Source organism: Callionymus lyra, chromosome 19, assembly GCF_982586985.1.
Source record: "Callionymus lyra chromosome 19, fCalLyr1.hap1.1, whole genome shotgun sequence".
NCBI lineage: Eukaryota > Metazoa > Chordata > Actinopteri > Syngnathiformes > Callionymidae > Callionymus > Callionymus lyra.
The window spans coordinates 16,490,195-16,511,985 of NC_141836.1; the positions used below are offsets into that span (position 1 = coordinate 16,490,195).

Genomic DNA, 21,791 nt, shown 5'->3' on the forward strand with positions numbered 1-21,791 from the left:
AGATATAATACATTAAGTCAACGCTGTTTTATTTATTTATCAGAATATTGTTACGCTTGTCGGTTTTATATTTGGCACATTATTTACCAAATAAGGCTTTTAAAAAAAACAAACAATTGCTTAGAAAGGGGCGGAGTGCAAGTGGAAACCAGCGATTTTTTTGTTTGTTTGTTTGTTTAAAAAAACAAAAACAAATACTTAAAACGTACATTAAATTTGAAGATGAAATGTTCTATTCGAAGAGAAATGTAATGGTTAAAAATTTGATGTAGTGGGAGTTTATTGCCATTTGTTATTATTGTGCTGTGTGCTATTTATCAGAATATTGTGACGCTTGACGGTTTTATATTTGGCACATTATTTACCAAATAAGTCTTTTAAAAAAAAAAGACCAGTGATACATAAAAGTCAAACCAAAGGCTCTCGTGACGCTTTCATGTTTATCTTTCTGGCTGCAGCATAACTCCGCCCACACGGCGGAGCACGTCAGTACGTGCGCGACTGAGCTGCGAGACTGAAGAGCTGAAGAAAAGAAATGGCGATGCTCGGAGGTTTCAGCTCCACACAACACAAGAAAAACGTCCCTGACGGCAGCGGAGACGTGTCCGAGTTCATGTGCCCGGTCTGCCTGGAGATCTTCGACAGTCCCGTCACAACACAGTGCGGCCATACGTGAGTATTTTCGCCTGTTTTTTCCCCTCGAAGACTCCAGCAGCTCCTCTCCCACCATTCGAGGAGCGATCACTGCGTATTTACACTTCAAATCCAGAATAATCTGCCAACTCATCTCCAGGATTAGACTTCCTGTGATCTCGATACATCAGGCGATAACTATGCCTGTTAAAAAAAAACACCCCCAGCTTCCAAATAAACCCCCCCGATATCATTTGGAACAATTGATCTATCGAATATCGATATATCGATAGATAGAATTTAACCTTTGATCTATCGTTTAGAGTAATTTGGGAGTGACCTTTTTGTTATTTAAACCAAAGGTGATACATGCTTGTTAAATCACTTTCAGTTTTGTTTACATCAAAGAGCGGGCATCGCATGGGAGTTGTAGTTCCCTTCGCCGCTAGAACAACCTTACAGATGATGACAAAAGACTACAAGTCTCCGCCCCTTTATTTAGATGGTAGATCAACTTTGTTGATCGGGGCTTTCCAGAAAGGTACTTTATGCTATTTAAACTACGGCTTTATTTAGATAAATTGTATTTAAATTAAACGTTAACTGGGTCAATATTTAAACCCCCTATTTTTATAGGATCAAAGCAGTTTTTAAAACATTTACATAATACAAGACAAATGCCAAAAAAGGTATGACATAAAACCAACTTTGATTTTCTTTTCATAATGCAGGTGTGAATTGAGCAGATTCATTCATATAAGAGACACAATTTAAGAAATTTATTTTACACAATTAGATGTTTTACTGTTAAGTATAGGTTTGTTATTTAAGATTCACATAATTTAGATTTGAATCTCTAAAATGTATAACTATACAAAGTGCTAAGGGTTACTTATTTAAGTCCCCTAGGAATAACTGCAGCTAGTTCCCATTTTGAAATAACCATATATAACAGGTAAGTAACACAAAATGTTGGGTGAATTTGGCTGCTTGAGAGGTTTGATATAATCTGTTGTCTATGATGTCACTTAAGAAATGTGCCTTTATAATGGCTGTAAACACTTCTTAAATCACTTTAATTGGGCAGTTTTGATCCAATGACTTTTGGTTTAAATGTGTAAATGTTTCTTCCTCCACCTCTCCTCTCAGGTTCTGCCATAGCTGCTTGCAACAATGTTTGCGGCCCCAGAAGCCGGCGTGCGCTGTATGTAGGGAAACACTGGGGTATTGCACCAAAGCGGTGGAGCTAGAGGCCCTCATCCAGTCGTCTGTGGCGGCGTGCAAGGGTTGCGGCTCTCAGGTACGTTCTTAATTTGTCAATTTAATCTTCGCGCAAACTGATCTTTCTTTTCGTATAAACGCACATCCAGGTAGGTCTTTCTCAGATGAGGAGTCACACGGCAGCGTGCTCAAAGTACCAGGAGTACATCGAGGAGGGAGTGAGAACCACTGCACAGAGTCTACCTGTTGTCCTGAGGTAGGAAAATGAGGGGGAGGTAGAACATCTACGGTGGCTGTGAAGTGCCAAGGGGTTAGTATTGTCATTATACAGTATTTAAAAATGCACAACAACAAAACTATGGCGAGTAAAAACAGTGTTAGTGTTGATAACAGCGGCGACTGACCTTTAGAGGGCGCTGTGGCACCGCCCTCCCAAGGATTGTTTTTTTTAATTATTTCTCTATCTTTTTACATGTATATATTTATTATTATTATTTTTAAGTGAGGATGTTGTATGTTTGCATAAGTCTTCACACTGACAAACTATACTTGTGATTGGTTCAGGTTCTGTTCATAATCTTGGTATGTAGGGTCAATTGTCATAACCGGTGTATCTTGGGGCGGTTTTTGAATCGGTGACCTCACGTTTCTGTAACTCAGCAAATCAGACACTGCCGTAAAAGAGAAGCGTCGTCTCTCAATATGATTTCGGGGGCGCAATAAAAAGCGACTATTGATAGTTGCCACATAGTTCTATGTTAATCTTTGTATCCTTTGTTATTTGTCTTTGAGCTATGTTCTTTATCTTTAGACTAAGATTTTACTTTCTTTTTATAGAACTTTGTTCTTGTTCCTCTTATTATCGTCTGTATTGCTCTGTTCTCATTGGAAAAACAATTTCCCGCAATTGACCCCCCGAGGCATAAATAAAGTTATATCTATCCATCTATCTATTCCTAAAGGTTACTAGGATTGTTTAGATCACTTGGTGTCGCCATTTTTTAATTTCTAGGACGCTGGGTTTCGCCGGTTTGATCCCGTTTAATTTTAATTTTAACTCGTTTTTTATTTATCATTAATTATTTGCAGTGTCTTTTTGTCTGTTTGTGATAGTTGCGTAGAATGCGTCTCTGCCTGGTGCAGAGGACTGGTTGTTAATGTTTTTTTTAGTTTTTAAAGAATTTAGTTTATTGCGTATGATGCATGTTATAGTATAATTTAAATGGGTTTCATTTGTGTCTAAACAAGGAGCATAATTGAAAATGTATTATTCATCATTAGCTGTTGATTTCCACATGTAATTAATATTGTCTATGTCTAACATAAGATTATTTTCGACTGATTCTTTCAATGGTATAGGCAGGGAAATGTACTATAACAGCCACACCTAGAATATTGTCATTTCGGGAGCGTCTATGAAGGTCAAAGGTGAAATAATCCTTGAGAAGAAACTGGTGGAAAACATGAACAACCACCTCGGAAACAAATTACTAAATCAAAGACCAGGCCTTTGCTTAATCTGATTTGCTTCAAAAGCGAACTATTGCGGAGGCGGAAACTATTGTTGCCCAAAGAATTCCCAGACATTTCATAATATAATATAATATATATAATATAGTATAACATACTTCTTCATAAAGGTCAAAGGTTAAACGCGTAGTAAACAAGCCAATAAAGTGTTAACCAAAAATGCAATTTAGCATTCTTGCTGATTTGTTTCAAGGAATAATGTCATTTTTTTGTTGTCAAATCTGTGTTTTAGTCCAGTGCCAAACCGGTTCACCTTCACCTGTCCTTACTGCAACTGCCAGAACCTCGACCAAGACAGTCTGGTGGAACACTGCACGACCCAGCACGTCCGTGACACCCGCCAAGTGGTGAGAGAACCAGCACACGATTCAAGCTCAACTACTTTGTCTTTTCAAGTTGCTGTCAGACGCATTGATCTGACATCCGTGTCTACAGGTGTGTCCCATCTGTGCCTCGATGCCCTGGGGCGACCCAAACTACAGGAGTACCGACTTTTTCCAGCACCTGAAGATGAGACACGCCTTTTCCTACGACACTTTTGTTGTAAGTCATCACACGCTTTTTAAAGCACATCTATCTGAGGTGCATGGAAAAATACCATGACTTTTGTTTTTTTTAACGTTGTGTTTTGTCAGGATTACGCCACAGATGAGAACACGATGATCCAGGAGGCTCTACAGCGCTCTCTGGTGGACAACTGACGTGCAATAAAAATGTGAGAAGAGAAAGGGGAGTTGAAAAAAAAAAAAAAAAAAAAGACTTCCTTGCACAATGCATCATCTATTCATATACGATCAGGAAGTGGTAACTATCCGCAGCGTGTAATTAATCAAACAACATCGTATCTAATAATAATGAGAAAAAAAAAACACTTGCGTGATATATTTCCGAATATTGTATATGAAGCCATTTTGTTAAGGATACAGTGTTTCTGGGTTGTTCTTATTTCCGCGCACTTTTAGGTATGATAGTTTCTGAACATCTTTTTCACATATTTGTTGAGCTGTTTATGTCTGGATTTATTGGCGTCATACAGTCAATAACTAACACGGTTAAAAAAGGGGCCCTTTTGTGTTTCTCCTTATGTAACATCTAAATAAACTATTGCTAAGTCAATGTTTATTAATGTATGGCCGTTTTCCCAACAGTCCAAAAATCTCCAGATTTGTAAACAAACTTCCGTTAAGACGTTTTACAACTCTTAAAAACTTAATGGGGCTCCTTCAAAGAACGTGTTCCCTGTTGTCAATACTTGATGTAATGAGAAGGGTTTACCACTAGGTGGCTGTCTTTTGCCAGCAAATGATTATTGACTTCACACGGTGAAGCTATAAAGTAATAAAAAAAAAAGGGGCTGAAATGGGCTTTTTTTTTTTTTTTTGTTCAATTGAAGCGAAGATATAATTTGTTTTGCTTTAGTTTGTATCAATGTGTGTTTGTCTTGTTCTTAGAGCTCTACTAAAATGAATAAACAAATTTGAAAAACAATGCCTATAAAGTTTCTTTGGAAGAAGGATTTGTATCGTCGTGATGACGCCAATATTGCACTAAAAACATAGAAGCAAAAGAGAATCATCGTCCTTCTCTAGATGCTCATCCAAGAAGGAATGATCAGGACTCCCAACCTATGGGGTCTTTAATCAATGAATACAGTTGAAATAACCTTTATCAATCAATAATAGTTGTTATAACAAGATCACTTTTTCAGGCAGGGTCGTGGGGGCAGCAGCCGAAAGCAAAGCGGCCCAGACTTCCATCTCCTCTGAAACGTTTACCTCATCTTCCTCTGAAATACTAACATATTTCCACCGCAATCTCAATCTTGGTCCTGCTAAACCAATGCCTGAGCTACCATTGCTAACTTGTATCCATTTGTAGTTACAGGGTTTTACTCTACCAGATGAACAAACCATCCTTTAGGGATAGTTCAGACACTCAATTTCGGGCCTCTTGTAAGGTCTAGCTTATTCTTTGGAGTCGCTTACACAAAGCTTTTGGCCACCAATGAGAGTTGTAGTGAAGTTTTGACCTCGGCTCATTTATTATTGTAGATAAACCAATAAATATTTGATTTCCGGCAAACCCTCATAGTGTTCTATAAACTAAAATCCTCCATGCATTTGTCTGGTCCAGTCAAGCAGACTGTATGGACTGGCTTAGCTGTTTCATAAGGGTAGACATTTGAATCCATCCTTGAACAACATAAAAGTTGAGAGTCAATTTAAAAATTGCATAGCTCGTGTCTCGAACCGTATAACCTGACAGGAAGCTCAAATATATGGTGTAATGCGGGAATTTTGTCGGTTTTTAAATTGACTTCCACCGCAGTGGAACTGAAACATATCAAATAAATATCTTATGAAGTAGAGACGTATGACGCTGATGCAGTTGCGCATCTCAGCCAGTAGAGGGCAACACAGCCCCACAATAAAGGATCAGAAGGTTCTCCCGCTGATATACAAAAAAGACAAATACATTGTGTTAGCTAATTTAATATTATGTAATAAAAATCTAATAATGTCCAATAATTAAGAAGGAAAACATTGAGGACCCCCCTGCCCCTCTTTCACCCAACTTTCCTTCACATTACGTCATCAGGTAATTTGACCTTTTATGTGACTTCTGTCAAGCAAACATCAAGTCAAGAACCTCTTTTTCTTCAAAAATACTGACCCGTGCGATATATTTTCTTTTAATACTCCTCCAGTAAATGTGTCACATTATTATTTTTTTTGTTTTCACCGTTTCACTCACTTCTGCTCCCTTACAATATCTCTCATTCTCTTTTGTCAGCCGTCCTGTCAGAGGCTTCTAAATCCTGATAAATTAAAGCTCTTTAATTATTTAAGCCGTGGCCCCGGCAATCAGGCCCCGTGATTTATACCTGTGTGTACCAAACAACAATCGCGGCGTTGATGGATGACCACGGGCCAGTGTGTGAGAATGTGTGTGTCGCGTTATATAATAAAAGATAAATCAAATTAAAGTCTAGATGTTGCTGTCACGCATTAAGAGGATAAGGAATAAGGCCTAAACACCAGCAGTGCAACTATGTCACATGTTTTTTTGGTCTATGATGAAACTCCATAGGGATGCTGTCATTCTTCCCTCTGCGAGTGTAATTACAGCGACACAATGATCACAAAATTCGCACCTATCTCTACAGAGAACTTCTTGATGCACTCCCTCCTCTCTTCCTTTTATTCCCCCCCTCCTTCCATGAGGTTTTGCTGCTGGCAGATGGAGAAGAGACGTTCGCTGCGAGAGAACTAACGAGATACTCCAGTGCTTCTGGGCAGGAAGGAAGTGGAGCTGAAAACATGGCAAGTCTTTCTTGTCTGTTTGGTGGCAGAGAGGGGATAGGAGGAGGAGGAGGAAGGAGGGGGCAAGGTGGGGAATAGGAAGAAAGAGAGGAAAAGAAGTGAACACATTGAATAAAAATTTCATAAAGTTCAGAGTGTTGTTTCTTTGAAGCGAGCAATAGATGGTGTGTGGCTCCATGGAGGCAGCAATTAACACTACATGTGCCCACAGGCGCCCAAGGAACAGGGGGTGCAGACGCCCCTCCACCAGCTTAATCCCCCTCTTTTTTTTTAGTGAAAAATGAACATGCTAGATCCTCATCGGTTGTCTGAGTCACCTGGATCAAGTCCCTTTCTGTCTGACTAAAATAACACGGAGCAGTCGGTCATGACCTTAAAGTTTAAACCATGATTTTAAGCTCTGAATTATTTGAGCCTAAATCTTCTATCAAGTCTCATGATCAAGCTCTGAAGATGGAAACTCCCTCCCCACAGTGCTATTGAACGAAAACTTTAAACCTTATACGATATGATCAAGGGATGTTTTGAGCAAAGTCCAAATCCAAAAGAATTGCTATAATTCGTATGTTTCTACCACTAGTTTTACTTGGTATAGGTAAACCCGGAACAATACTTTGAATAAAATCAATATAAATAGGGGAATATAATATTTAACTGTAAATAATCAAATTACATTTTTGTGTCGGATATGTGTTGATCCTGTGAACGACCCGAAGTTCACTACAATAACACTAAAAATCTATATTAATAGCCAAATCCTCAAATGTAAAGTGGATGTATTACTCTGGGCAAAGGTTCCTTACATTTACAGTAGTTTGCTAAAACTACAAACTCTAACTCAAACTGCAAAGACATGACACAGTTTTATGCTAATAAATATCTCTTTTTTTTCTTTCATAATTTGATTTAAGCTGTAGCCAAACCTTTATTTCCTATAATATATATTCACCACGAACGACGTAGTGTGTCTGGCCAAGGGGCCGAATATGACCCTTGAATTTATTTTAAGTGGCAAGATCATAAATTGTTGGCTCTTACCTGAATTAAATTTAAATTTTAAGTGCATCCAAATCCAGGTGAGGTCCAATAAAAATCGCTAGGAGATAACAGTGTTCAAGAGATAATAAATGTCAATAGGGGGAGTTTAGAAAGGATTGAAAATAGTGTTTTTCCTCTTTTATGGGGGTGCACTGAAGTATGATTTTAAAAGTTAGTTTCAGACATATTCTGCTTTCTGTTTGGATTCCTAAAGCCTGTCCAATAAATATATATGTATAATATGTTTTACACTTTTCCTTGTTGTATTAGTTTGAGACCTGTTTTTTTAATGAATAAATAAAAAGAGGGTTAAAAAATACTGAGATTTTTGGTAATGTTCTTTTTCCTGTGAATTGGTCAATTTTATTTGGACATCATAGTAAAATAAGTGACTAATTTCATTCCAGTTTGCTTATTATGTGATCATAACTCAATTAAGATAAGATAAATAACCTCTTAGATGGTAGAACTGTTGAATATAAAAGTGATCCAATCCTTCTCAAGTACCAGTAAAGTTTATTGAATCTTCTTTCCTTCTCGTTCTGCTGAGGCAGGTATCCGAGTTAAGGTGTGGGGCTACTGCGCGGCGCTCTGGGAGCTTGTTCACCGTAAAATTCCTCAAAGTCAGGAGAAACAGGAAGAGGGGGAATCCTGCCACCCGGGCATCTCTGCAGGTTGGACCTCTTAAAGGTTCGGCACAGAAAGCGCCGGTGGGCTTCCCCCACATCAATACTGAAGTCCTCTTCCGCTTTTAAACTCCTAACTAGCGACCCCCTGCCTCAGCCAGACACACACACACACACTTTGCTACCCTGAGAGCAACCAGGATTAACTTTGATTTAATTACGCCCGCAACCAACTTGGGCCCCCGTATCAGCTAAAGTGCAACTCTTAGATTATGTGTGTGGGTGTGTATCTTAGCCTCCAAAAACTGACTGTGTATGCTAAAGAATACTTTTGAGGTTGTTTTTTTCAATGGCGGCCCATGTGTAAACTTAAGGCCTGGGGGCCAAATCTAGCTTCACGCTTCATTTTAAATGGCCCGCAAACGGGTCTCCAGATCGCTGATGGAAATAAATAAATCAATAATATAATACCTTATTTGATGATCCTCTACAAGGTGATTTCAGGGGTCAAGATGCACAAAAGTTATACTATAAACTATAAAAAGAGAAATTAATTAGGCTGAAAATTAATTTAAAATTCACGTCTATCTGGAGAATTGCCTATAAATGCATCCCCAGCTGTTTATTTATTTATTGGAAAACTGCCATTGTGCTAATATTTGGAAGTGAAGCCCTCAGAGGTGCTAATGTGTTGAGGGGGGGTCGTCCCCTGTGTGAGTGTGCATGTGCCACTGTGGAATAGACAAGCTATTAAGTGAAGGTGGATCTTGAGTTTAGCCCCTCCACCCCCGGTTGCCGAGCCCCACCGGCACCAACTGAGGGGTGTGTGTTTGGGTAGGAGAGCGAGAGCAGAGCCCAAAGCTATTATTCCCCCATTAATTTTTCCATTTGAATCATCAAACCTCAGCGGGCAGGAAGAGATCTGTGGAGGCAGAGTTGACTTTAGTTAGATTAACCTCATCAGGGAGGCGATCGGGGGCAGAATGTACATCAGCGATACATTCCAACAGAAGCGGGATTTTATCTCTTGGAGCAAGAGAACTCGACTCTAGGGCAGCTTCTTTGGTCCAAGGTGAATCAAGACTCAAAAAAGATGTCGAAATAGATGTAAATTGACGAATAGGAGAGGCGTGGTGGCAGCAGGATGACGTAAAAGGGCCCCAAAATCCTCAAATTCCTATCAGATTTACTCTTATTGTAGTCTCCGTAAGACTGTTGACAATGAAAATCTGTTCCTTGACTGATCTTAAACACTGATTTCCTAATAGATATGATATAAACATGAACAATGATCCGCTTTGATTTGGAGAAAACCATCCCACAGGATAAATAAAACGACTTTATGGGCCCATATATGGCCCCGGGGTCCGAATTTGTGGCGTAGTGCTTACCGCGACCTCATGGCAAGAAGGTTCAAATCCACATTGATGCTCTCTGTGAACTTGGTGGGTTTCCGCAGGGTACTCTGGTGTCTTTAAAATGGTCCTAAACAAAGCAAAGACTTTCCCAGGTACTTGACCTTTTAAAGTCATTAAATTTGTTCGTATTTTTAACTGTTATTATTCTGTTGTTTAAGCGCTTTGTGACCCTGGTGCTTTACAAATATTAATTACTTATCTACTTGACAAAAATGTAGTCCAAGTCTATAGATACTTCCTTCTCTTGCGTCAATGATGTCTCGAACATTATTATTAAAAGCGCGGATGAAGGGATTCATTTTTTTAGTTTAAAATATTTGGTCAAAAATGGGTTTCATGCAATTATATGTAATATTCAATATTTTGGCAAATCAAACAAATTCTTCAGTTTCTGACAGAGAAGTGGGCGGGGCTACACATGAAGCACCTAGAACCAGCTCAATAATTTTTAATGTAAACCAGCTGCTGACAGAGAAAGATAAAGAAAGAAAAAAGAGAGGATTTGAGTGATTTTCCCGGTGTATTAGCGGTTAAAACATCTACAGTATATCCCTCTTTTAAGCAGCACCATGTAAGATTCAAAGTGTTTGTTTCTGGCTCCCTCTCCTGTATGAACAGTGTAATTACAGTGTCAACTTTAGCCCTGATCCCACAATCTCCTTTCGGTTATTCATCTTCATGAAAGCTTGAAAAAAAATTCCAATAAATTCAGCCAAGTTAGAATTGAAGGCAACCAAACGCAATCGCCGTCTCCAGCCCAGTCTAAATTTAACAAATCCTTACAGAAAACATGACAATAATTATAACAGATCTCACATGGTGCCACTCAAGCATCAGTAGGACTTCTGTTAACTTTCATTCTCTCACATCGTCACACGCCTCACTTCCCGTCTTTCCCTGAGAAAAAAAAAAGAAGAAAAAACGCCGCTGCTTGCTAATCTGTCAATCAGATGCCATCCTGTTGTGGCGATGATGGGGGTCTGTGACGGCGGGCTTTACACCTCCAGCAGCTCGCCGCTCTGAGCCGCTCGATGATTAACCAGGCAGGTACTGAGTCAAAGTGCTGACAGGAGGAACACACTGACAGCTGATTTGGAAGACAATGCTTCTGGCTCCCGCTGCTTCACTCGTCACGGCAGTCAAAGCAAACTTCTGATGGTTTGGAGACGTGGAAGCAAATGTTTGCTGAATTATAGTCAAGCAAAATCTACAAATATATATATTTTTTCCCCCTTCAAAATAGCTTCAAAATTCCCTTATAATAAAGACTTCAAGATGTTTAGAGTGGTCCCCTGAACAATACCAGTGTACAGTGTGTGACAAAAATATCGGACCACCCATTCTTAAGGGGTTAGTGTTAGCTAAATAAAAAAGTAAAAAGACCATTTTTGTTGGTTATATTCTACTCATCACTTCATTCTAATGCTCTCTAAGTAGGTCTTGTTTCAAGTTTTAAAATGATATTTCCTGATCTTTATTCTGTTAAGAATCCAGGGAGCTTTATTTGGTTATGTTTGACTTTCTGGAAATTAATTCTTTTTTCAGGCACCCCTGCCATCGTCACACTTTTTCTATTCCAAACTGAACCTGCCATCAGAAAAGTGAAAAAAAGTTATGTGGCCCTCACAAGAAAAAGTTTGGGGGACTCCTGTTTAAGATTAATGTTCATTTATAGCTCAACGATTGTGGTGTAAATTGTGTGATAATTCATGTTGTGTCAGTCGCTGGGAAAGTCGTCGTAAAAAACTTTGTCTCCCGACAAATAGAAAAACATCTCCTCAGATTGTCCGGCACTTCCCAATTATTAACTGCTCCTGCAGTGTCGCATTCATATTCAAAGCTATCCACCTCCCTCCACTTCCTGTGCTTTTGTGTCTCGTGTCTTTACAGGACGGAATGGACGACGCATGCAGATCTGTCCATCAAGCGGTCTGTCCCCCCCACCCCTCTGGAGAAGCAGACAGTCGTCCATACACCTCTACCAGCTCCTGTCCCTCCTCGGCTCAATGAGTAACCAACCTGCAGGTATTGAATCAAACTGCTGACAGGGAAGTGGAGGGGGTGCTTGAGGGGGGTATGTAGGTGGACAGATAGAGACGGTCCAGACAATAGAATCATCTAAAACTTTAGGTCTCTTTTTTACCCCTCTTAAGTCCTTTGATGATCATCCCTCATCTTGGACAGATGAGTGCTGTCAGCGCCGCCGTCACCACGCCAGCTAAACATTAATGACTCTCCTGCCCGATAAGTGTTGGCGGGACACAGCGGAGGGGAAAAAAAAGGGGGGGAAGACCCTGGACAAAACCAGAGATGAAAAGGAGAAGTGATGTCTTTATCAACTTGACAGATCCCCCTTTTTTTTTTGTCAGGGCAAACTTGCCTATATGCATGTGTGCCATCAGCAGATTCCTGGCTCAACATGACAGTTTTATTGCGTTTTCCCTGTGAGGAGATGGACCCCTTTTGTACTCTTGCTGCCCCTCATCCTTCCTGCTGGCATTTCTGACATTCCCCCCGCTAGTGTTGCGAGTGTTTATCAGAGCGGCTATAACTTGAAGGTGCATGCGGTATCCTTCTTGGAGAGCATCCTGGACTTTGATGTTGGCCACGGTGACGGCTGGTCACTGGGAATAGTCGTCCCAGAGGGACCCCCGAGTCAGGATGGAGAGGAAATCCAGAGTTCTCCTGGGCAGGTTTACGACTATAGATGAATAGATATATTCTCTAGACGTCGACCCTTTAAGGAATCTTTATCCCGAGTGGAGATGAGTTAGTAACTTGTCAGGCAAAAGCAATCGAAAAGTAGATTTAAGCTTATTTACTTGAATTCCTGTGTGTGTTATTCCAGTTACACTTGCATCCCATACACCAAAGACATGCCTCCAAATTAAAGAGACCAATTAAACAATTTCATACTTCCTGAAAAATAAACAGGCCAACAGGTCATTCCGTGTGGCCATCAGGAGTTTAAACCAAGTTTAATAGGTTAAAATGTGATTATTGTGATTCACTATTTCACCTCAGAAAGACGGCAGCCAGCGTTATCGACCAGCTAAGCCAAGGGATTGTAATTTCATACCTATAAAAATGGATGGTATCAAAGTGTCTGTGGAATTGCCTTGGCTCCTAAAAGTAAGTAAATTATATTTGTAGAGCACTTTTCTAGACCAGGGTCACAAAGCGCTTAAACAATCAAAACAATACTCAATAAAATATATACTAAAAAGGTCAAGATAACACAGAGAACAACACAGGAGTTCCAGAAAAGGGATTGATTAATTTACCGTGATGATGTTTTAAATGGACAAATTGTTTATACACTTTTATGACTATATTTATGGTATAACTTAAATGTGGTTGATATGGTTTGGACTTACTTATGAATATGATGGAGATAATTCTATCTTGGACTTTCTGGATGTAGAAGAAATATGTTCTTGATAAAAGATTACTTAAAAAGTGTAGTTTTCTTCTTTAAAAATGACGCTAAAACTAGCTCACTTACACTTTCTAATAATCAAAAATCTTCCATAGGTCATGCAATGGAAGGTCTCATGTATATTCTGTGGATATGTGTCAATAAAAAGGGTGATTGATTTTAAGGGTAACACACACACACACAAAAAAGAGGTGCTCCAAAAAACAGCATTCCATGAGATGTGGATCTCTGGGCCTCCCGCGGTGCACCAGCCCACTCGCCCCGGCTTACTTCTCCCCAGGCAGCCTCGGCTTCTCTGGGTTCCCAGAGCAATGATTAACCGTGATTCTGATCAATGCTTTTGCTGACTCTGATTCATCACCCGAGCCTCGCAGCTGCCATGTAAAGGAAGCGTCGAGTCTGTGCAGCTAATGACAGAGCTCCACCACTCCGTCACTTACACCTATGCACATGCGAGAGCGACCAACATTCCTCCTCCTGAAGCTCAAACGGCAAAGTGTTTGCTTGTGAAATACATATTTAGATGCTAATTAAAAAGGTGGAAAAGGTAGAAGGGATGGAAATGGCAAATAATCAAAACATTGGCCCTAATATCCAGAGAATTTAGAAGCGATATATTTCGATTCAAGCTGAAAAATGAGTCTATATTTGACGCAGAACCGGAGACTGGAAAGATTGGCATCGCCCATCATCCAGTGGTGCTTTACCTCGACAGCAGGGGGAAGCCCCGATTTCCTGAAGATGACAGGAAGCACAATAGCAGAGTGTTCCGTCAGCACTTCCTACTCACTGAGCCAGGTTAATGATTCGGCAGCCTCGGCTGAGAGGGATGAGCGGTGGGTGGGAGGCAGAGGAGGGTCTGCCAGTCGCCCACATTTAGGCCGTAATTGCGGCCGCATTAAGGAATGATTGTATGTTTTTGTCATTTTAATTACCCTTAATCTGATCTCTTCATACTCGCGCAATCCGCTAATGAGGCGGAACAAAAACTACTTGTCACACGTGTTTAGCACGTTTCCAGGCTATCAGTCATAGGACGCGGCGAGGCGGTTACAGTGCTGGGAGCTTTCATTTATGTCACAAACAACTAATCTCAGTCTTGTTGGGAAAGATGGAACGACGTGGACTTGGAAAGCTCTAATGATAGAAGGACGAAGAAGAAATGAGGCGGCGTGTGAATTCAATTTCAAATGCTAAACTTGTGTAGCGTCCCAAAACTTAATATTTTGAGTACACAAGTGCGTTCACAGTGTGCGAAAATGTAGTGCACTATGCGTACTCAAACGGCAATAAAATTGAGTTTCGATCGCTGGACACTTTCCACCCTCAACGGCCGCCATCTTTGTGACGTATATGACGCCACATCTAGGGCTACGTCGCTAAACGGAAGCTACTATTGAAGACACGATTACGAAGAAGATACTGGCGTAAATGTCTCGAGAAAAAAAATTTTTTTTGCACAAAACAACCCAACAGCAGTAATAACGTGATGAAACAACAACTTGTTTCGATTGCCGAAAAAAGCGTCGGAGATAGAGTTACGGCTGGTTACAATCAGGGTTAAAAAGTAGTAGAAGAAGAAGCTGTTTAGTCATTTCCAGTAAGTGTGTAGCGGAAGATGTTGATTTGAGACAGTACTACCCTGTTGAAATATGAGCACTGCGCAAGTAAGTTCACTGTCTTACAATGTACTGTAAAGCAGTACACTTAAAGAAGTGAGCGTTTGGAGACACAGCATTGGTCGTTTGTAGCCCATTATTAAGAGCTCATGCCTTTTTATTGGCGCCGTAAAAGAAAAAACTTTTTTCTACATGATCTAAATACTAATGCTTATAAGTTGAGCTACGTACTTGTGATGCTGCTAAATACTGCTAAAAAATACCAGTCTATACCGTTGCTTGTTTATAAGTCAGTGTTTACCAACTTTGAGTTGCTTAGTTTAAGACGCAATCACTTCATGTGTTGAACCTCTGAATGAATATTCGCTTTTTTGGGACACACAAAGTCTTCTCAACTTGTTCCAACCAAAATGGGAAGAAAATTATTTTCCGGAATACTTTTCAAACTGATCTAAAATTACAAACTCTTATTTCACTGAGAGCTTTCTGCTCCATCTCAAAGGACAGACAACAGAAATCCATTGAAAGGTGTCTATGTTTATAAATGTTTACTATGACCACAACTCCTGCACGTTGTTTGTCCATTTCACTGTTTGTGTGTCAGTGTTTGTTTTGAACTTGTTGCCTTCCTTTTCTTCAACTGTGATGTGAGCGGCTGCTTTCTTAAAGACCAAATAAAAAGATCTTGGACCTCTATTGTACTCATAAGTATGTGTCTGTTTTCACAAAACTATTTTTTCATTGTATATTTACATATTTTCATAATGTATTTACACTAGAAAATCTGATTAAATCTAATTTAAGATAACCACCTCATTGTATAAACAAAGCGGGGCGTGATCACAGCTGGCTGGAGGAGAAATGAAGCCATTTTTACGTCACAATGGATCCTCTTGTTCGCCGAGATTTCAGACTGGGTAGAACTTTATAAAGTATTTACTTCAAAACATCATGATGAGAGACTTACTGTATCTTGGAGAGAAATACTTCAACATTTAAAACATGTGAGTGAGTCAGGAGAGTTGAAGTTTGGCATAAGTTGCCCTTTAGGGGAATTGGGAATTTCATTAACCCACCAATAATATAAATGTCTAAATAATTTGGCTAATTTCACCATTTACTTATATACGATTAATTTTCTCCACAATGACTCCAGACCAACAAACCACCTTGTTGGTCTTGTAGCTGTGAAAAAGAGTAACAATGCACCACGGTGAGGACCAGGAGGGGGTCTTCCCTTCTATCCTGGATAACTGGGAACCGGTTGAAGTATTAACCCACTGCTGCTTAACAATATTGCTGACTGGTGTGAGGAAACAGGAGGGATCAAAGTTTTCATGTCGAGGAGAAAAGCAGCTTTCACTCAGCCTGTCCACTCCATCTTCCCCAGCTATTGAGAGCCAGACACTCCCATCCACCCACTCCTCACCTCCCTCACTCACTCAACCCTCTTTATTTTCATAACTCCCTGCACTTATCTGCCTTCATATTAAAAGTAGACTTTTTTTTTCTTTTTTTTTTTTTAACTACAGCGATCCCATCATCACTTAAATTATTTTGGTCACTCCACCTGTCATATGCTGAATAATCACATTTGATGGTCGGTGTCTCATAAAAAGTTCATGCTTTCGATGGGAGAGTCTCATTTATAATCCCCGCTAATGTAGCAGTTGGGCGAAGGGGGCTGTGGTGATGTGGGGGGTGAAGCCAGAGAGGAGGTCACCACATTAAGAGATCATTACTCCTCTATATGCTCGGTCCTCTGGATAAGTCCGTGCATGCTTTATGGTCCACGAGAAGACAGGGCTCTCTGTATTTAAGTGTCCTGTAGCCACTAAAAGTTCAAGATGCTTCCAGTGCAGGACGTAGTTACCGTCCTCTGACCACACAACTGTTGGCTGGAGCCCTAATGCTGTTTACCTCACCAGTAAATGCACAAATGTCCAGTCGTGATGGAGTGTCTTTATGAGGGAGCGAGACGGACTGACCAAGAGTGGCAGAAGAACCGTAAACACGAGAACAGTTTGACGTAATTTACAGCGATAATTGTTTCTTTTGATCCTTTCATATGATCTTAAGAAATAAGAAGGGGGCAGAGGGCGCAAAAAATAAAATATATATGTAATATATATGTAATAAAACTAAGCATTAAACTAGCCTTTCATTCTGGTGCAATCTTTTTGGGGTATTTTGTTAATTTCTTGTAAAATAATGACTAATATCAGCAGAAGATGATAATTCACAAGGACAAGTAATTGATGTATCAAGACTTTTGCCATCAAGACCGATTAGACTAGTTGATACTTCCTAGAAATAATCTCGATCCCAGAGCCAAATTTGGCCCACCAAGTCATTTTGTGTGGCCAAAAAGGTGTTAAGAATAAAATGATTTTGAATATTTAATTTTAAGTGTTATCGACTAGCTGAGCTAAAAGAACCTCAACAACTACCAAGCGAATAAATTGTAATATATTGTGGGAACTTGCAAGGGTTTGATTCATGTTCTTTGTTGCCAATGATGCTTCTTTAAGTAGTATGTTAGTTCAACATTATTATTTTTAAATTATCAGTGCCTTTTTCTTGCAAATTTAAAACAAGTTTGAGTCTATTCATTCTTTAAGCAGCCCCCCCCCCCCAAAAAACTCCAGGTTACGTGTTGTCATTTTAGAAAAAGCTGCTAAAAATATATAAGATTTTGAGATTAAAAATGTGATGAACTAAATTATTTTTATTCATTAAACAAAAAAAAAATTTGGTTTGACATGACACCAGCAAATCCACAGCCCGTTCTATAGCTATTAACGTGTTAGTGCCTTGAAAGTGTCTGGTCACCTTTCCAGGGTGTCCCCAGCCCCTTATACTGTGTGTCCAGGACAGGTTCCAGCCCACAACAAATCAGAATAATAAGCATAAAATGAATAATAATACATGAAGTGTGAAGTAGTATCATAGAAGATCTTTGGTTCCACATAAAAACATTTGTGTTCCATAGAAGAACATCTCTGTGAGATCAGAAAGTTACAAGAAAACCTTGACAACTCAGAGAAGTTACTGAACCATAAGATGAATTTCACAAGTTAAAAAGTCAGAATACCGACATTCTCTCATAAAGTAAAACCTGACAAAAAGTAATCTGTGAGAAAAACTGTAAAAGGTGCAGATGGGACAGGGAGGAAGTGTGTGTTAGTGTGTGTGTGTGTGTGTGGGGGGGGGGGGGGGTTACCCAGAGGCATAGCCGGTGATAGATTGGCCTGGGAGAACTGTGATGCAGATCTACTCATCAAGATTGATGTTCTGCCATTTTGCTTTAAGTGCAATTAAATTGGCTCCTGTGTTAAAAAGCCCGGCCCACAACATGTCTGAGTCTGAGATTACGCTACATTTCCCCAGCGCTTTCATCCACCTGCATCGCTGCCACTGCCGCTCACACTCCCCGGCCTTGATTGGACGCAACGTTCCCAACAGCGAAATCGTCTGAGCAGATTTTTTACTTTTTCCTCTATTCAGTCTGCAGAGTAGATTCTCATAGATCAATGCGGCCGAAAAGTTCGTAATCACTTTCAGATTTCTTCTTTCGTACCACAAAATTGATCCCTGGTACATTAGTGCATGTATAATGTGTAATAATGCACAGTGATTACTGGGAGGAAGAAGGTTTAATGTCTTTGTAACAATTTCAACATAACTCATCTTCGGCGTCTGTTTTGACAAGCGTTTGACTCGAAGAAGGAGTTCTTGTAAATAGATTTTCTTATCAGTCAACTGCCTCTTTTTACAGGTTTATTACTGTGTTTATTTTTTAAAACAATGAGACATTTTACAACATGTCGATAAAGCTGCACTTCTTGTTAATCTGGGATGTTTTGGGATACCCCAACTACCAGGCCAGGGCCCCCTAGTTATTACTGTCTGAAAGTTGTTTTGAAAAAATACATTTGAAGATAATGAGGTTCTCTTTGGGAGTGACGAAGATGGATAGGATCAGGAATTAGTCAATCAGAGGAACATGTTTGATGTTTTGGAGATAAGGTCAGAGAGGCCAGAATGAGATGTTCATGTACAGAGGAGGGATAGTGAGTATATTGGTAGAAGGATGCTGGGGTTGGAACTGCAAGGCAGGAGGTCTAGAGGAAGACCAAAGAGAGGGTTTATGGATGTAGTGAAAGAAGACATGATGTTGGTTGGTGTGAGAGAGGGGGATACAGAGAACAGGGTAAGATGGAGGAGGTTGATAATTATGAAGATACTAATACTCTTGACATAATAAGATGTTTTTTACTCTCACACAAATATGAGTAACACAATTTGGGTGTAACTTCATGCACTTCACGTACACTTTTTGCTAGAAATAGTATCTTAGTATTGTTGTGTTCACCTTAAAGAAGGCCTGTAAAAATAATACCAAACGTTAACTAGTCCATGGTGCTTAAAAGGTTGGCGACCCCTTATCTACACAGTTGGCATAATATACTAAATAGGCTATCTAGTAGACTAATACACACCTAATATACACAATCAAATGTTCGAGTTGAAGAACAATCTGTCAATTAATCTCTTTGGAGCTGATTGTAAGAAGCCAACGTTTTTAGGAAAAAGCGAGAGGAACAGAACCTAAAAACTATAAAAGACAAGACCAAAGGCTTTTAAGACCGCCACAAGACCAAGACCATTAATAATGTCTCAAGACTGGTTTAAACACTGCCATCTAGAAATCAATAAGCAACACCTCAAATACAACAAACATATGGTGTACAGTTCATTTTAGGGGGTCCTTCTTTGACATAGTTGTTTTTATATTAAGACCAATTCCATTTATCTACACCTTTTTTTATCATAGTTAGTTTGACCATGTCCCAATTGAAAGGCCTAAGTTGGAAGTTCAAACACAATGTGATGTTTTTAAGTAGTTAGATAGGATCTGTAAAGGTATACCTCACCATACTGTATCTCAACACATTTTCTTAACTGTGTGGTACACTTGTTCGACTCGTTAATAATAGTGCTATATTTCGGGTTTTATTTAAACTAACCACCCTAAAACACTTATTATCGTTGTATATTTTAAACTATAGAATCTTAATTCAGTGAACCTCTTACAGGTTAGTGAAATAAATGTTAATCCAAGAAGAAAATGCACTTTAATCACAATGAAACAATTGAGATTTTACAGTGGTTTAAAGAGAGATGGCTCAAAACAGAAGTCTAGAAACACCACAGATTAACAAATGGTTAAAAATGATTTGATCATTTATTATTTTTATTGGCATATATACATGCAGTAAATTAAAATTGTCCCTGTATCTACCGTAAATAGTTTCTTGTATTATGCCGCCAGGCACTGACCCAATCACTCGACTGTCCTGCTGCAGGCGTGCTTTAAAAAAAATCTCTTAATGGGAATATTTGCAATAATTCAAATTGAATGTCGATCACTTTGCGTCCGATCCATCTTGGCGCCTCAGCCTCGATTCCGCCGCAAGGCTTCGCCCACCTCTGTCAAGTGTCAAGTTGTTAACCTTGTGTCAACAGTGGCGCAGGGCGTATTTGGGCCCGCTTGATGGATGGGTCTTGGTGGACTTGTCCCACACAAACATATTCTTAGAGTCAGCTGAGAGAAGTGCAACGCGTGTGCGTCAACCGCTCCACACACACACACACACACACACACACACACACACACACACACACACACACACACACACACACACACACACACACACACACACACACACACACACACACACACACACACACACACACACACACACACACACACACACACACACACACACACACACGTCCATCTGTGAGTAAGTCTTTGGTTTCTGCCGTATGCTGCCACCCCCACCTCGACATTTACGTTCCCCGTTTAGACCCAGTTGGGTGGAGCTCTGACCCCACTGTCAGAGACCCAGATTTTTGTCTGGGTGCAAATGGTAAACCTGACCCATGTCCTTCACATCATTAGATTTCGACCAGAGGACTCAACAACCCTGTCCCTCTAACAAACCGGAAAAATTAACTCAACAACTTTACCTCTGGGGAACCGTAATAATCTAGGGGAGGAGCGTTGCAAATTAGAACATATTTCCGCCATTTTTGTGACACTAAATTAGACATGGACTGCAATTTCAACTAATTTCAATTACCTTTAATATACCGTAAAGGCATTAAAACGATAATAATAATAAGTTATAAAGTTTGAGGTGAAACTTTAAAGGAATGTATTTATGGTAGTCATCTCACACATGTGAAATTGGACAGTAGTCATGGGACTAAAATACCTTGTTCTTTAATTTCAATTACCTTTATTATTAAGGCATTACAACAATAACAGAAACAACTTAATTATGTGATCAATTTTGTTCTGGGTCAAGATGCATTTAAGTCAGAGTTTGATGTGAAACTTTGATGGGAAGTATTCGTGTTAGTCATCTGCATACATGCGAAATTGGACAAAAGGCTAAAAGAGCTTGGACTTTACTGTAATATAAAATGTTTTTAGAATGATTTTAATGACTGAAAAATCGAAATTAAAAGGCAGTTGAGACAAACAAAATGCTAGGAGCAACACAGAATACAAAGATAAAGCAACTTTAGATGTTTTTAGTCCCGAAAATGATCTGATCGTTTGAGTAGCTGCGAATGAATGAAGTTTCTTAGATACCAGAGATTACTTAGCGGTTTAGTTTGTGTATTTCCAATTTTAAAGTGAATGTTTGCTTGGGTAGCAACTAACACATAGCTACAAATTTTCCATATTTATAAAATCCTTGCAACCGTGGCTGGAGATTGAGAAATTCACAAGCCTTAATAGTGACACAATCAAACATGAAGCCAACCTTTCCTTCATAGCAACGCTAAGTAAAGGGTCTTTAACTCTTTTTAAAGTCCCTATGGGCCACACAAAATCACTTGGCAGGAATTTGGAGCGCGATTCTTGA

The 21,791-nt window shown here is 39.6% G+C and overlaps 1 protein-coding gene across 1 annotated transcript; it reads left to right on the forward strand.

Annotated features, from left to right (window-relative positions):
• Positions 1–486: 486 nt before the first annotated feature.
• On the forward strand, positions 487–4,872 carry rnf114 (ring finger protein 114). The gene is made up of 6 exons (XM_087780935.1): positions 487–672; positions 1,783–1,933; positions 2,004–2,110; positions 3,617–3,731; positions 3,820–3,927; positions 4,020–4,872. The coding sequence occupies exons 1-6, from the start codon at positions 536–538 to the stop codon at positions 4,083–4,085; spliced, it is 684 nt and encodes a 227-aa protein (XP_087637061.1). The 5' UTR covers positions 487–535; the 3' UTR covers positions 4,086–4,872.
• The last annotated feature ends 16,919 nt before the right edge of the window (positions 4,873–21,791 follow it).